The sequence below is a fragment of the Enhydra lutris genome, unplaced genomic scaffold (genome assembly GCF_002288905.1).
Source record: "Enhydra lutris kenyoni isolate GAN:26980312 unplaced genomic scaffold, ASM228890v2 scaffoldscaffold3, whole genome shotgun sequence".
Lineage (NCBI taxonomy): Eukaryota > Metazoa > Chordata > Mammalia > Carnivora > Mustelidae > Enhydra > Enhydra lutris.
In genome coordinates, this window is record NW_019154087.1 from 74683297 (window position 1) to 74701074 (window position 17778).

The following is a 17778-nucleotide window of genomic DNA, read 5'->3' on the forward strand; positions in this document are numbered from 1 at the left end:
CACCTCCACCCAGGAGACACAACAAGGGAGCACCTGGTACAAAGTTACTTTCCCATTCAGGCAATGAGGAGAAGGAAACTAGCATCATGGATGCCACCTATGAGCCAGGCCCAAAGATGTTGAGTAATTTGGCCAAAGTTACATGGGTAGTAAGCAAGAGAGCTAACAACAGAACCTGGGATTACCTCACTCCTCATCCATGATCGATGTGCCTGAGCCAGCTTATCCTGACTTGTGAGATCCAACTGTGAAATTTACAAGAATTTTGTGGGCTAGCCAATGTCAAGTTGGGGGCTTGAAATAGGTGTGGTGGAAATATTTACAAATTTCTACTTTAACAAATCAGGGGGTCCCCAATTCTGCTAAGAGCTGGTTGTAAGCATTTACCAGCACACCACTTGTCAGGATCTACTATCCTTCTTGAAAAATTTAGTGGGCTTCATTGCAAATTAGCCATAAGGCTGTCCTCCATATTCCAACACCATACTTCTAGGCAAAGCAACACACTATTGGCGATCAGTCAGAATAATACTTAGTAAGTTTGATGTGAAAGCGACAAAGAAACCAATCCCCCTTTTAAACTTTCACTAACAATATGCTCATAGTAAATCATTGATGGTCTGACAGTCTTCTTTGACCCTCAGGCTTTTGCAAGCTTTGACATCCTCATTTTGGTCACATTTCTGTGTTTGGAGAGGGTGTGATCCCCACAGGAGGTTACCACATAGGGTAACCTTAAGACACCCTTGATATTTCCAGACTGACCCTTAGTGAGGGTCCAAACAGAAGATGGCATCCACCATCTGTGGATGGAACCCTTGGGACCGACAAATGTGTGTGGCTGAGTCAATGTGGAAAAACCCAAGGGCAGTTGAAGTGGCCTGGTATAAACAGAGGGCAGGAAGACTGGAAGGTCTCAGGAAAGCTGACATCTGAGAAACCATACCATACCCTGAAGAAAAAGCTCTTTAACATCAGGGAGATGGATCAAGGGGAACAGAATTTGGCCACTACACAGGTAGTCTGTGTTGTAGAATGTCATCTTCCCAGTTTTTTGCAAATATCTCTTTATTGGCTCTGTATCCAGGCTGATCATTATCTGCTAATCACTAATAAAAATTCAATAATAGTGATCTCTCTTCTCTACTGAACAGCTACCATGGCCCAGACTCTAGACTGAGTACGTGACACAAAGTAACTCAGTTATTCTTCCCTGAAAATTTATCTGAAGTAACGGGCTTATTTGAAGATGGAGAGACTAAGGCTCACAGGCTAACAAGCTTTTCCATTATTAAGTAGTTAAGAAATCACAGAAGAAGGGTTTGAATGCAGGCCTGCCTAGTTTCCAAACTCAGAGCCCTTTCGTGAACACTAGGGGAAGTGTGTCTCCTCACCCAAAACCACAGATTAATGAATTAGCATTCAGATTTATATATCAATTCCTTATCAGTTTGGTTACTGTGTGGCAGCCCTCTGATCCTCTCTGTGAGCACTGACAAAGTCAAATTTGTGGGCCTGCCAAACTGAGGACCCACCCCTGGAAGGCCCTGAGCACCCAGTATGTGTGGAAGCGTATCTCTCCTCTATCTCCCTTGCCTGGGCTGCTGGAATGGCCTCCTAGCTCATTTCCCTGCATCTGCTCTTGTCCCAAAAGTCTATTCACAATCCAGCCAAATTGACTAAGCTACAGTATGCCCTGCTGTGTGGCCTCCCAGACATGGTGGGCTACCCATGGTCACTGATTTTCTGTGCCTTTCCCATGGGAGGATATGCATTCCTGCTCTGTTGAACTCAAGTGAGGTCTGTGACTGGCTCTGACCAGGGACACATGAGCACAAATACGTGTGTCACTTCCAGGCAGAAGGCCATGCTCTCCCATGCTCCAAGAACAAGCTGCTTCACCAGTGACCTGTGACAGACATGCCACCAGCAGTAAGTGAATCATTTCTGGTTTTAAGGCACCAGAATTGTTTGAGTATTCCACATTGCGGCATGGCCAGCCTCTCCTGACTGATGTGTCATCTTGTTCAGGGTTAACACCATGGTGGGTCCTTTCAAGGGCCTTCAGGGCCCCCCATGATACTGCCTGGGAGTAACAAGTGTAATCTGTCAGTTCCCTGCTCATGCCCTTCAGTAACTCCCTTCCCCAGTGGGTGTAGATCTAAGTTCCTTTCATGGTGTCAGGCTTTTATGCAAGGCCCTACAGGACCCAGCCCCTTGCCAGGGGTCTGGAGTGCTAGTCGTCACCTCCCTCCAGTTCCTGGCACTCCCTCAGCCCCAGATGTGCTCCAGGCTCCCTCCCAACTCAGGGCATAAGCACTTGCTCTTCCTCTGCCTCAAACACCCTTCCCTCAGATATCCAAGTGCTTCACTGAGCCCTGGACTCAGAGACACTGACACCCCTCCCCCACCTCTCCCCGCCCCATGTCTCCTCCCACTTTCCATGCTTTGTTTTCTACCTTAGCCTTTCCCCTACCACCTTGGTAGACTTTTACTTTTACTTCCTTCCTTTTTTTTTTTTTTGAGGTATATACATTCCAAGGGCAGCCATTTGGTCTGAAACTATGCACAAAATTGCGCGGGTTAAAAAAAAAAAATGCATGGGTATTTTTCTCATTAAAAAAAGCCCATAGTGGGACACCTGGGTGGCTCAGTGGGTTAAAGCCTCTGCCTTCAGCTCAGGTCATGATCTCAGGGTCCTGGGATCGAGTCCCACATCGGGCTCTTTGCTCGCAGGAAGCCTGCTTCCTCCTCTCTCTCTGTCTGCCTCTCTGCCTGCTTGTGATCTCTGTCTGTCAAATAAATAAATAAAATCTAAAAAAAAAAAAAAAAAAGCCCATAGTTATCTGATTCCCAAGTGAGCCCATAGGGAAAGGGGCCAGTGACCCCATTGGTCGTCACAACCGCCCACCTCTAGCCCTTAATGTGGGACAGGGCAATTCCCTGGGAGCAAACATGTATGCCCTTGTCCGTCAGGAAGAAATCCTCGAGGGTAGAAGAGACAAATGAAGACGAACTAACATTTATTTTTCCCTATGTATCAGGTATTATACCACATACTTCGCTTGTGTTACTTCATTTAGTCCTGACAATAATCCCTTGAAATGTCTATTGGCAACCCATTTTACACACGAGAAAACCAAGGCTCAAGGAGGTAAGAGGATGTGCCCGAGGTTACTGCATCAAGCATGTCCTTTTATTCTCCTGCTTTGACTCTGGCGCCCTGCTGACCCTCCAAGGAAGAGCAAGAAATGGGTGTCTTTCCCATGCAAACCAACCCCTCGAGAGGGGGCCAGATTCAGCCCACAACACGCAACATCATCCATTTAACAGCAGAGCAAAAGTCCTCAACAGGGCTGATTTTGCCCCCACCCTCACCGGGGACATTAGGTAATGTCATAACACCAAGTGTGAGTGCTACTGGTGTTTAGTGGGTAGGGGCCAGGGGTGTTGCTAAACTTTCTATAATGCACAGGACAGTCCCCCCTCCACAGCCCCAGATCTTTTAATGATGAGGTTAAGAAGCCCTGTGATTGGGTATTCCTACTTCCTCAATATTTTCAGTAAGTCAAAAACCAAACCGGGAACGTGGGTGTGTCTAATAGCTGGAGATTGAAGCTTTCTAAAGAGTTCTTCCTGAGGAGTGACTATCCTTGAAGAGGCCTGTGGGGTGCAGACACAGTGTGACGTCAGGAGAAGCTGTGGGAATAGCATCTCTGGGGTCTGATATCTGCAGGATGCGTCTCTTCTGAGCAGCACACATCAGGGGCTCACGGCTGCTCTGAGGACATGGTGGATAACACAGTAAGGTAACAGCGCTCCCCTTGAGGAGCTTCAAGGTCAAGCACTGATATTTAAAGGACCCAACAGAGGAAAACTAAAGCCAGCCCTCTGTTAGCTTGTCTCCTCTTTCTAAGATGCTATCAGAGCTATCAAAATACTATCTTCACAGCCAGCTGGAGAAAGACAAACTTTAGAGATTCTAGAACAAATGTCAACCACTCAGCTGGCGTGGTGCAGGACTCACAGACGCCTGGATCCTGGCTGGCCTGGAGCACACAGTGAAGAAGGCCATCTGCTCTCACTGGAAAGTTCCAGTAAATCCCTTCTCCTTGAGGAGCAAATGGCCAACCAGGCTCAAAACCCTGATGCTCCCAGAGTGAGTGCATTTTAACCCAGGTTGAGATGCCCTGGAAAGGACAGAGGCCTTGGTACAAACAGATCTGGCCTTATTTTACTGTTTGTGAACCTTGGCTAACGATGTGGATTTGGAATATTTAATGAATTATGAGTATAAAACATATAGGCACATCTTTGATATATATACATACTATACAATATATTCATATACCTCTACATAGTGTGTGTCTACCCATACATCTATATAGAGAGAATGAATATATGTAGTGTATAGATACATACTGAATACTCATTGAGTATTTTGTGGTGCCAAATGTGTGCCTTCATGATGGTCATGTCAACAATCCTGAGCTTCACGACAGAGGTCAAAGTGCTCTAGAAATTCTAAAATGCCTCATGTGCACTAGTTCGTCTTAAGTTTCAATATTACTGATAGTGAAATGGATTAGCAGTCAAGTCAGAGGGAGCAGAAAGCCTCAACTTGGAGGGGGAATGGCTTTTAGAGACTGCTCTGTTCAGCTTCCCGGCATTGCTTTTCCTCTGTTTTGGGTTAGTAAAATCTAGGCTTCAAGTTTTTGAGTTTTGCCATGGGATGTCAAGATGCTGTTTCTGGCCTGTTTGGAATAATATAGGATGAGACCATACCTCTAGAGGCAAAAGCAAAGTTCACTGCAGCCTCCTCATCCTGTCTCCTGCCCCTTCAGAAATGTGATGATTCAGGGCTTGCGGGCTTTGTGTAGGAGGGGACTTAGAAAGTTATAGTCATTTAGAAGCTGATAAAATCTTCTCTTTGAAGACTTGTTTATTTGAGAGAGAGAGAGAGAGCATGGGTGGGAGAGGAGAAGGTGAGGGAGAGAGAAACTCAAGCAGACACTACACTACTCAAGCACGGTGCCCGATGTGGGGCTCAATTTCACGACCCTGAGACCATGGTCTGAACCAAAACCAAGAATTGGAAGCTCAACCAACTATGCCACCCTGGCACCCCAAGCTCATAAAATCTTCTTAAAAGGCTGGGAGTCAGAGTGGATCCTGTCTCCCATGAAGTGGGATGTGATATGGTTGTCAAAGCCCTAGAAATTCTGCCAGCCAAAATGGTCTTGGGTTCCCTTACCTGGGGCCACCAAGGCCCTGAAGATGACCGACCTTGATTAACTAGAACTGGACTGTGGGCATTCTGGCCTCATGGCCACTGCTCTCCACTCAACTGTGCTAGCCATGCTTCCAGATGGAGCTGTGACAGAAGCTCAGGAAGAGCAAGGAGCATGGGCGGGTCTCAGATACTGTTTAGTCCCATAGCCGCTCAGGTGAGCAGAAAAGCAGGACTGCTGAGCAGGTGAGTGGCTGTGTGTCCATGTGGGGCTGACCCTGGAGTGGTCCTGGCCCCTGAGCTCAACTTCTCAGTGGTCAATGGCCCTAGTCGAGAAAAGCCTTCCAGGGAAAATGGCGTCCCATCAGAGCCTTGCTGAGGATGGCAGCAGTGGTGCCTTCCTTGGCTGGCAGTGGAAATACCAGCCTCCATTGTCGGAGGGCCTCCCATGTGTGGAGAACAAATGCATTTCACTTACTCCTGACAAAACCCCTCTGAGGCAGGAGTTATTAGCTGTGCTCTACAAATGGGAATCCTGAGGCTCAAAGAGGTGAAGACCTTGTTGGAGAGGCTGCAGAGCAGGTGTATGAAGCCAGGCATGGGAGTTCCACACTGGGAGTTTTCTACAGGGCCAAACAGGACACAGCAACTTTTCTTCCAGGGGACGGTCCCAGGACACCAACATGTAGACAAGCAGAAAAGGACTCAAAGCTCTGGCCTGTCACTGGTGAAGGCTGAAGGATGAAAGGAACATGGGGGCCCCCAGGTTTGTCACAGGGGGCAGATTTTCCAGCCGGCAGCCTTCTTAGCTCTAGGGTCTGGCAGGCAGCCTGGGGCATGTGGTGTCTGAACACCCAAGAAGGTCTAGAATTCATTGAGGTCTCAGTTCTCCTCTGGTCAGCTTTGGACCCATCCTTACCTCAGGTTGGCCCTAGAGTGAATGCCACACCCTGGAACTCCTCATGATGTCCTGACCAGCCCCACACCTCCAGCTGGGTCCGGAATCGAATGGGGCCCTGGGGTAAGTTTTACAGATGAACAAGTTGAGGCCCTCAGAGAAGGCGATTCCACACAGGATGTGGAACAGCCGAGGGGGATCACCTCCCAGGGTTTCCTTCCCCGGGGTCTCTGCCCTTCTGTTCCCCTCCCCAGTGGTAAGACATGTGAGACCCAGGAAGGCATTGTTCATGGACCTCTCAGACTTTCTTTCCTTGGGAATCTTAAGGAATAGAAAAGATCTTTAGTAGATCATTTCACTGCAGTCTTTCCTAGAGCTCCAAGTTCCCGTGATCATCTCTAATGTGAATGTCAAGGCTAATTAAAGATCACTACTGCCCCAATTTCACTGAGATTTTCCCCCCACTTCTCTTCCTTAGAGTCATAAGCTATCAGGGCTGAAAGGGTCTTCAGGGGTCCTTCCTATCCTCATTCATAGTAGCCAGGCCCAGAGAAGACGAGGTTGCAGGGATCTGACCGGAATCCAGCAGGGCATTCTAGCACAGCAGACTCCCCACCCAGTGCTCCTTCTGCCAGCCTTTGCCCTCTGCAGGGAAGCTGGAGGAATACCTTACAGGGGAGCAGCTCTAAGAGGGGCGAAGTGTCTTTGTGGGGCAAAGAAAATGTTCTCAGATGAATTGTAGTGATAGTAACAACTCTGCAAATATACTAAACCAGTGACTTGGGGTGCCTGGGTGGCTCAGGTGGTTAAACATCTGCCTTCGGCTCAGGTCATGATTCCAGAGTCCTGGGATCAAGCCCTGCATCAGGCTCCCTGCTCAGTGGGGAGTCTGCTTCTCCCTCCCCCTGCTCATGTACGTGCACTCTCTCTCTGCCTCTCAAATAAATAAATAACTAAATAAAATTTAAAAAAAAAATAAAGCCAGTGACTTGTACATTTCAAATGGATGAATTGAATGGTATGTAAATTGTATCTCAATAAAGCTATTTAAAAAATAAATGTTAGCAAGACCACTAGGCCAGGCTAAGCTACGGAAGCAGCCGAGAGACCCATCACAGCCTCCCTGCCACTCCTCAGACACCGGAGGCATTCTCTCAGCTCAAGGCCTTGCTCTTGGCTGTCCTCTCTTCTTGGCACACTTGCTTCCAAAATCTGCAGGGCTGGCTCCCTCCCATCCTCACATCTTTGCTCAGAGGTCACCTTGTCCAGGAAACCTTTCCCAGCCGCCTTACTGAAAACTGCCCACAGCTCTGCTCCCCTCCCCTCTCTCTTCCCAGTTTCATCGTTCTCCTGAGAGCCTCTCGTCTGTTAACACAGAAAACAAGATAATTGTTTTGTTCCTTGTTTGCCTCTCCCTGCAAGAACTGTAAGCTCTGTGAGGGCAGGGTTTTCTTCTCTCTGTTTTGTCTATGACTATATCTGCTCCCAGCTCCTAGAACCCTGCTTGGCACATTATAGGTGCTTAATAAACAGTTACCAAATAAGTAAACAAGGGGCCCCATTACAGTTACTGCTCAGGCTTCTGAATTTGCATTTCCCTGCAAGATGGTCCTGGACAGCCTGTGCAAGCTCAGGAAGCCTTGTCTGGATGGCCCTCTGTGTTTGGGCATTGGACGCACAAACATTTCCAGTTTGGCCAATTGCTGTTCCATTAGTGGTAACTATAATGAAATCGATTTAGCTTGCCTTTCTCATATTTGTCCTGCTGTTTTAAGAAGTCTCCTTTGTATGCACATCCTGTATTTTTTTTTTTTGCACTTGAAAATTTGAGTTTAAGAGGCTGGATTTCACATGTAGTATTCCTACTATGATTAAAAATAGAGAAAAGAATCCTGCCTCTCTTTCCTTTTGCCAGTTGTTAGGGGCCATCTCAGCCAGGGCCTCTGAACCGTGTGTAGATTAAGCTGGAGCGTGCACAGGAAGAGTGGAGGTCTCTGCTGAAAATTCTTGCAAATTCTGTTTAAAAGTATACGGTTTTAAAGTGCTGTTGAACAAGCAGCCATGGGTAGCTGAAGTAGGACTGTACCTTGGAGTTGGCTGGTCAGGGAACACTGTGTGCAGATGCAAGTAGCTGTCGCATAGGAAAGAAGGAGGGTGATGCCTCAGAGCTGGACAACACAGGAAACAGAGCTGGAGAGAGGGGGAAAGCACTGGCTACTCCCACCACCATGGGGGAAATGGGAGAGGCCAAGTCTGTGTTCCAGCCGGAGAAGGCAGTCATGCCTGTGCACCTCTCTACCTTTTGGTTATAGGTGAGGAAGATACAGATGGCCAGGAGAAAGGAGGGAACAGAGGATTGCACATTTTTTCCTTTCTTTACCTGCTCCCAGCTAAGCCACAGACAAGTGATATGCAGCCTGGAAATTGACATCGAAGGCTGGAAGACCTCTGTACCGACTTGGTCTGAAACCCTGGAGCAGCTCTTGGAGATGGGCGACTCCAGCTCAGCAAGGGAGTGAACTAGTGAGAAGGGCTCTGTCCACTGGTAAGGGCTGGGGAAGCATGGAGGCTCCCTGTGACTCTGGACGAGTGATTCGTTACCTGCAACGAATGCAATGAATCAATTGTGTGTGTGTGTGTTTTAAGACTTTATTTACTTGCAAGAGAGAGAAAGAGCATGAATTCAAGCAGGGAGGGACAGAGGGAGGGGGAGAAAGAATCTGAAGCTGACTCCATACTGAGCGCGGAGCCTGACGAGAGCCTCGATCCCACGACCATGAGATCATGACTCGAGCCAAAACCAAGAGTCAGATGCTCAGCCAGCTGCACCACCCAGATGCCCCCAGACTGGCTGTTTTAATGGCAAGTTGTACTTCTTGGTAATGAGAAAACTGAGTGGGAAATTCATAGCTCTGGTGCTCAGATCATTCACCTTTGGGTCACATGACCAGATTACCATCATTTTCCACGTGGCAGCTTCACCTTTTAACCAGAATCCTAAATGATCAAGGAATTAATTTTTGTGTCCCAGACACTGAGCGTGACAGCTAATGTCCATAGGAGCAGGACTGGAAAGAGACCCTGGGCCTTGCCTTCCCTTTTCCTGAGAGCCCAGACCGGGAGGGGGCTCTCTCTTGACCTCACATGGAAGGGTAAGCTGACCAAGGAGATGGATGTCCAAGAAGTTTCCTCCAGGATGAATTTTGTCCTCACTAGGGAAGGGAGGAAGGGCTTTGGGGGCTGACAGCTGAAGACAAAAGCACAAACAGTTTAGCTCAAAAGGAGCAGAGAAATGTGCCTTTGTGAATCGCTTGGATGCTGTCAGGGCTCTGGCTAGAAAAAGAAGTACAATGTGAAGGTAAAGTGCAAGGCGCTGGAGAGGCTTTGATGCAAGAGGACCCAGCAAGTGAAGTTAAGAAAGAAGACTATTAGGGAGGTTGACACCAAAGACACAGAAAGCAAAGGCCCTAATTAGATCTTAGAACTCAGTGTCTGAAGGCAGGGTTTAATACTTCTCATGCTTCCTCATCTTAGTAAAGATGCCAGTTTTATGTAACTTTGGTGCTGGATATGGTGGTTACTGATGGCTAGGTCGGGGGGCAGGAAGAACTACCTGGGTGAAGCTTGGTATTTGAACTCCAGGCTGTAGATGCCATTCTATCATCTCAGCCGCAGGCCTGGTGCGGCAGGAAGAAGAGCTTCTTCTGAGAGCCTTCCTTACTGTGTGACCTTGGGCAACTTACCCCTCTGTGCTTCAGCTTCCCACATGTTAAACAAGGAGGGTGGGTTAGACAGCCTAGTCAACCTCTTCAGTTCAAAGGCCCCATTGCTTTAAATCCCCTTGGACACTGAAGTTGTGAGATTCAAGTGTTTCGACATCAGAGGTGCCTTTAGGTGGACCTCTGCCAGCATCTGCCTGACTGCCACTCACAGGGTACTGGGGCACCTATAAAGTTTTGCATGGTGGAGTGTTACCTGTGAGAACAAGTCAGATCTGCTTTTGATCCTCTCTGAGAGAACCACTTGCCCTCGGGAGAAGCATGTCTCCTGCGGGTGCTCCCTGAGCAGGAGTGGTTCTGTGCTCGGAGGTGGCTCTACCTTCAAGTTCCAGCCTCAGCCCTTATGGTCATCTGGAGTTTCTGGTCCCATCTGGGGGCTTCCAGTATTGCCCTCTATCTGAATCAGAGGATCAAGGGGAACACATCTGGCTCAGAGGGTATCTGGGGATGCCTGGAATTTTCTCTAAGGGTTCCTAGAGTGACCTAAGAAGACAGAAGACACTTGCACCATATGGAAGTGGGGGTTACCAGATCTCTCACTAACCGGGTAAGCAACCCACTTGTGTCTGGCCAAACTCTCTTGGTCTCCAGGGTCGGAATAGAAACTAACCCCAAGGAAAGGCCAGTTAAAAGGCTATGTGTCTTTATCACTAATATGTGTTTAGGGAAGCAAGAGGGTCCCATATCCTCACCCCTTGGTCAGCCAAGCTTAGCTCCATAGTGAGACAGCAAGGCTTCTCCCTGTATGCTTAGCAGAGGTGGCTTGCACAAAATACTCTGGAAAACTAAGAATATTTTCAAAAAGCCAATCTCTGGACAGAGATTTCAGGGACAAGAAGCGGAAGCCTCATCTTCTGACCTTGTCAGTATAATTGCATCTAAGATACACACACACACACACACACACACACACACACACACACACACACTGGAGCTGATGGGTCCACAGGGCATATCAGCCTCTGCTCCCTCCCTGCATTAGTAACCACTTCCTGCAGAACCCACCTAAGTCTGTCTCTTCAAGACTCAGACACAACCATCCCTGCTTAGGACACAGCCACTGGAGCCCAACCATGCAGACAAAGATCCTGCTCTATCAGTTACAAGCCTGGTGGCTGCCTCATGCTGTTACTTAAAGTCTCTGGACCTCAGTTTCATCATCTGTGGGATGAAATGGGAATAATAAAAAGTATCTACTCATAGGGCTGCCATGGGACCTTAATGGGCGAGTCCATATAAAGCTCTTGAACTAGTCTCTGGCACATAATTGAGCTCCCCAAAAGTCCTAACCAGCATTGATAGCATCATCCTCATGGTTGCTGCTGCCCCACACACTTGCTACAATACACCCCATGTTCTCAGCACCCATGACCACTCACTCCCTGCCTGCTCCTTGCTCTCCCAGGCCTCCCCATCTCTTGGCGCTTATAGTTCCCCTGTCCACAAGAGCCACCCAAACTTCCCTTTCAGGCAAGCTCCTATTTCTCCATCAAGACCTAGATCAAATACTACCTCCTCTGTCATGCCCCCGGAAGCAGTTACAGATCCCTTCTCTGTACATACAGCTATCACGGAATTTAAAATTTGCTGCACCAGACATAAACTCCTGAAGGGCAGATGTCTTCGCAAGCACGTTCCCAACACACCCCCTGGGCCACAGCAGGTGCCTGACAAATGGGAGTGGTGTGATATCAAGAGAAAGTGGTCATCAGAGCCCCACGTATCGGATAACTCCTCAATGTGGGCTTAAATAAAAAAGGCAGACCTGGAGGTTATGAGGGCGTAAGTATCCCACCCCACCCTATGTTCATTTGGAATTGTCAAAAAAATGCAGAAGTAAGGAAAAGTGATAGAGCTGCTAATTCTTGATCCAATGCCCCAAATCTGTTCCCCCACCTGTTCCTTCTATCTCAACACACCCAGTTAGAAACCACCACCTCACCCTTCTAATACTGTGGACACCAACTCTACCAAGTCCTATTCATTCACTTTCCAGAATGGCCCCCAAATTTGTGCACTTAGCATCATTTCCCAAATGCTCTCTCCCCCATAATTTCATCCCTGGATCTCTTGGCTCAGCATCTGCTCTCTTCCCTAAACAGCAGAAAAGGGGGATTATCTTTAAATGCAGGTCTGATCCTAGAGCTTTCCTATGTAACTTTCCATTGCACTTGGCATCAAATCAAGCTCCTTGAAGAACCCCATGGCCCCTGCCTGATCAGGCCCCTGACTTCTTCCCCATCCTCCCCCTGATATCACTTTCCTTCCCCCACCTCTACCACCAACAACAACCTTAGCTATGCTGGGTCTTTTCACGTTCTGGAACAAGCCAGGCTTTTCCTACCTCAGGACATTTGCATATGCTGTTCCCACTGCCTGGGAAGCTGTTCCTTCCCTTCCCATAGTTGGTTGCTTTTCTTCATTTATACTCAGCCTAAATGTCAACTCTTTGGAGAGTCTTTCTCTGACACTCCTGCCCAAGGGAGGCTCTCCCCCCCCCCCCCCCCCCCCTCACATTATCTGAGGTCTCAGCACCAGGTTTGTTTGCTTCAAAGCACTTAACACATGCCGTGGGTCTCATTGATTTTGTCCTTTCTGCTCAGAGAAACGGGAGACCTATGAAGGCAGGGACTACATCTGTTGTGTTCCTTGTTGCCCCTTCACACATGGTATGGCACCCAAATGAATGCATTTTTGTTGAATGGCAGATGGCATCAAGTACCCAGCACATGCCAAACAAGCTGCCATAGGAGTGTATGTGTAGCTCATTAGACCTTCACAACAACCCCCAAAAGTACTTACAATTCACACTTTACAGATCCAGAAGCCAGTTAGGAAATGAACTTGTCTTATGCCGTAAAGTCAGTAAGTGGTAGAGGTGGGAGTGACACTCGGTCTCACTTATCCTGCTATGCCAACTGCTCTCCAAACCCCCTCACTGCCTATAATATGGCCAAGCTTTCAGCAGACACCACCAGCCTCACCACTGGCATAAATGGCATGTCAGCATAATAGGCTCCTTTCATATCTTTATTTTTGCCTTTGTTCAAACTTTCAAGACATCAGATTAAAGAAGACCCCACTGAGGTGCTCACATGACCCTGGAATAATATTTGTGTGGTTGTGGATTATTATTGTATTTTTCACTTGTGTGTGGTCTTTTGGGGAAATTGGATACAATCTGTCTTGCAGGCTGCACACCGCACTGTTAAGCCAGCCAACGTGAGGACCACAAGGTGGGGATGGGAAAGGTTGGGAGAGGTTGGCATGGGGCAAGATCAACGGAAAACTCGCCTACTAAAGTGATCATGGCAGTGATCTCCTAACCACCTACTAGAATTAACAGTGTAGACGGACAGGTGTGATCAAAGCCCACCAAAGCAAGGCCAGTTAGCCATGGATCCCACCAGCACAGCTTGTAGTCCAATTCAGAAAGTGCATCTACAGTTAAAATCTCCACCACCAACAACAAAATAGCCAGATGTGGACCATGACATTGGTCATTGGTCATGCCATCAAAGGTTCATAATGGTAGGTACTGATATTATCCCTATTTCAGAGAAAGGAAAACAGAGGGACAGAATGGCTCAGTAACTTCCAAAAGGTCAGAGCTGTCAAATAGGATGGGTGTCACCTCCATCTTTCTACACTGCCTTGAGGCAAGCATTCCCATGGCTGGAAGACTCCAGGTTACCATGTCCCTTCTAAATTTGCAGACTTTATTTCCCCTTCTCCAATTTCTAATATTTAAACTGATTTTCTTTATTTTTATTTTTTTTTAAAGATTTTATTATTTATTTGACAGAGACACAGTGAGAGAGGGAACACTAGCAGGGGGAGTAGGAGAGGGAGAAGCAGGCTTCCCGCTGAGTAGGGAGCCCAATGTGGGGCTTGATCCCAGGACTCTGGGATCGTGACCGTAGCCCAAGGCAGACACTTAACAGACTGAGCCACTCAGGTGCCCCTAAACTGATTTTCTTTAATATGTTTACATTTCATACAGCCTTTTATGGGAAAAGAGAAGGAAGGCATCTGTTTCTAAACAAAATGATCCAGTGATGGATGAGCAGTTAAGTAAGAGGGCAATGCCACACCCAATGCAGTCTGTGCTCAGTGCTGGTGAGTTTCCTTCTTTCCCATCAACCCAGCTACTGCTGCAGACCCCAGCGTTGTCTTGAGAAATCACAGTCCAATGCAAAGATTGCCACTGACCTTTGTTTAGCCCAGCAGTTCCCAAATACACTTAACCATGGGAGCCTATCTTGAGAAACACCTATTCCACCTGCCAAACGAATGTGGGGAAATGCTTACCTGACCTCTGAGGGATCTGCTGGCTCTAAAAGACGGGTGTGTGGGGGATAGAGCCAGGGGAGCTGAACCAGGGAGGAAGCCCCACAGCAGCATGACCCTTGCTATTCCAGCTTTTCCCCCAGGTCACCCCTCGCAGCCTGGCTTCGAGCCAGGTCCCTGGCCTTGGCCTTCAGGGACTTGCCCAACCCCCCACCCCAGGCTCCCAATCAAGAGGGCTCTTGGAGAAGAACATCTGCTGTCCCTTGAGTTTCCAGAGATTTCCCATTCTGCTTCTCTATGTTTATAATCTGAGAAATGATCGCAGAAAGGACAGGCTGAGCAAGGAGGCTGTGACACAGATGACCTATGGAGCCAAAGGGGATGGCAGGGGGGACTCCCCCTAGGATCTGACCCACACCACTCACCGCCAGGCTCTGGAAATGACAAACTCACACCCTTATTTGCCCTTGGAGCTTGACAATTTACAAAGTGGTCCATGTGCATTACATTCCTGCATCTCCCCTAACTCTTAGGTATCATCGCCATCTTCCCCATGATATCAAGTGGAAGAGGAGGTCTTGCAAAGGGGAAGGGCAATGTCCAAAATCACAGCAGGGCGTAAGTGATGACCAGGATCTTTGTCTGGGACACATGACCTATTGGGAGCTCTCCCCTGGCATCCCCTGCCACCTTCCCCATCCATTTGGGGGTGCCACGGTATGGCCGAGAGTCCAAGAAGGATAACTTGGCTGTCCTGGAGATACAGAGGGGTTGGGGGGAAGTTTGATACTGACACAGCAAAGGACGGTTTAGATGGGGGTCTCAGGCTGCAACAGAGTTGGAAATGGAAGACTCAGATGGGAGAGAGAGGAGCCCTCCCCAGCCACAGCACCCCCCACCTCCCGCAATCTGCTCCCTAGAGCACGTTTCCCTGGGCTGGAGAGCTGCAGCCTGGGGATCGGAGGGCAGCAGGTGTGGAGGCTTCAGCAGAAGGCACAGTCACTGTGCCCATCCCTGGACACCTCAGCCACCACCAGGGGTCCATGAGGGCTCCCTCAAGGCTTGCAGAACAAGGACGTGTGTGTCAGCCCTTGTGACACTGGTTTTGCTCCAGAATCTATCACGGAGTGATTCCCTTGGTCCTGAAACAAACGATGTTCTCTGAATGCTGCACACTTTCCTCCAAGGTCTGGAGAAACAGGACTCCCAGGGCCTCAGCGTGGGCAGTCACACCAGTTCACTGCCCAAGCAGATGGCCTGGCTCTGGACTCTGAAGACAGGGTCCCCACGTTCCTTAGTCTTCCTGATGTCAGTGGCAGTATGTGTGTGCATGTGAATGGGAGTCTACCCAAAAAAGAAGGGACAGACCAGATGGACTGTCAGCCCTGCCGCCCTCAGTGTGGCTTCTTGCTTAGTGTCCAGATACCCCAGTGGAGCTAGCTAGCTATTTAGCTCTTTCCAGCCCTTCTCCAGGACAGGTCCCTGGTGCTGCAGACTTGGGTTGGGCCCTGGCTCCAGCCAGGAGCCACTGGCTGGGCAAGACCTCCTCCAAGAGTGGGTGCTGCTCCTCAGAGTTCCCCACTTCCCCCCGACTTCTTGTTTTTGTGAGAGCTAGGGAGGACTGCCGCCAGTGTTCTGAGGGACAGAGGGAGCTGGCCTGAGGCTTCTTTCTCTTGGGGACATTTCCAGCTGGGACTGTCCTGGACTGGGGTGGGCAGGAGGCTTCATCTGGGAGGCAAGTTCCCAGAGTGTGGGGGACTCTATTGGCAGTACAGTTGGATTCAGGACTAGGTTCCTGAGCTCTGAATGTCAGGATCAAGTTCACTGGCCTGAACCTTTGGCTGGCCTTTGAATTAAACTGCATTTTTGCATAAGTGACTAGGGGCATGCAGATTGCAAAGGGCCAGCCAATCTGGAAAAGTTAAGGAGGCAAAGCTGTTCCATGAAGGTCAGAGCTTGGCTGTCCTCGGCAGACCACGTGGGGTAAGGCAGCAGAGGGCATCCACTGGAGAGTGCTCTGCAGATGTTCATGAACATGGTGGCACTGAGGGTCCATTGGTGCACCTAGAGGAGCTGTGGGGTCCAGAGCTGAGAACCCATAGGGTCAGAGGTGGGGCCAGAGAGAGGTGGGGCATGGAGAACAGCTGTCTTCTTACCCTAGGTCATACAAGCTCATGCCCTCTGGAGTCAGGAACCTCTGGACTGAGTCTTCTCAGCAGCATCTCTGCTTGAATATTCATAGTGACAGCAAACTCACTACCTCTTGAGACATTCTTTCCATCATGGATGGCTCCTGCTGTTTGAAATGTCTGCCACATGTTGAATCAATAACTCTCCCTGTAGCTCCCTCCATCTTTTTGGGATGACCATCTTCCCCCTGACATCCCTTCAAATGTTGGGTTTCATGCATCCCAAGTCTTCCTCAGATTAAATGTTCCAAGTGTCCCCCACATGATGCAACCTTCAGCCCCTCCTCTCCTAGACCTTCCCCCCTGCTGAGCTCCAGTTCCCCCTGAAATATGCTCGGAGACACAACCATGGCACTCGTAGTCTGACCATCGATGGTGTGAGACTCTGCCTTGACCCACATAATCTAAACTCAAAAGGGCTTCTCAGGTAGTGCCTAGAGGATTCTACTGCTGTAGAGGTCAGTGCTGTCTGACTGGGCTCTGGGGGATTCTGGGGCTCCTTGGAGACCGTCTGGGGCCACAGGGGACATGAAGAGGGTGGGGTCAGTGGGTGGGGTGTGCTTGGCTCTGGTCCTGCCACTCCTACCGAACTAGAACAAAACTATTTGAGCATGTTTTAAAATGGGGCTGCTACATAAACTTGGGTTTGAAGCAAGAGCACCACAGCTTAAAAATGTCCAAAACTGCTGGCATTGCCTAACGTGATTTAGTCTTCTGTCACATGCCATCCCTAGTCCATCTCCCCCCGCCCATGGATGTGCAAACACCTCAACTCAGGCCAGCACCAAAGAAAAGGGGCCATTACCCCCAGACTGGGAGACCCAGGGCACTCCATCCTTCTGCTCCCATGGACATTTGAGCCCCTGGCTCTGCTCTGTTTGTAGGAACATAGTGGTCATGAGCAGGTGCAGCGGGCTTGCACATAGGTGTGGGGAATCCCTGTACCATTCACATGCTCTCAGTGTGGGCTGGGTGAGCATCACATGATAGGGACTCAGGGATCGGGACAGGCAATGCTCACGTGGTGTGCAGGTACTGAGTGTGCAGGAGGCAGGCACCAAGTGGCCCCCAACTGGAGGGCGGGGCCTGTCCCAGCCAACAATAAGGTCATTTCCCCAGCCTCCTGGTTGGGGGTGTGGGGGACACTCACAGGGCAGCGTCTCAGCGCTGTTCTTCTGGATCATTATGCAGAGCTGTAGCACCAGTTGGGGGGCGCTCTCCAGGAAGGTCTCAAGGAGGCGCAACATGTTGACGTCTGCATATTCATACATCATAGCCCAGTAGAAGCGTCGCTGGTGTTCCTTCTGCCGCTGGCTCTGAATTCCCAGGTACATGGTGCGGATATACCTGCCAAGAGAACAAGACAGAGCACAGAGGGCGTGGGTAGGGGCA

General features: G+C 49.2%; 1 protein-coding gene across 1 annotated transcript in view; it reads right to left on the bottom strand.

Moving 5' to 3' along the window:
* Positions 1–17778, bottom strand: part of LOC111153800 (XK related 6) — a 302598-nt gene that overhangs the window by 8190 nt on the left and 276630 nt on the right. The window contains exon 2 of the mRNA XM_022513045.1: positions 17537–17733. Within this exon, the coding sequence (XP_022368753.1) occupies positions 17537–17733 (197 nt within the window). The remainder of the gene's footprint in view (positions 1–17536; positions 17734–17778) is intronic.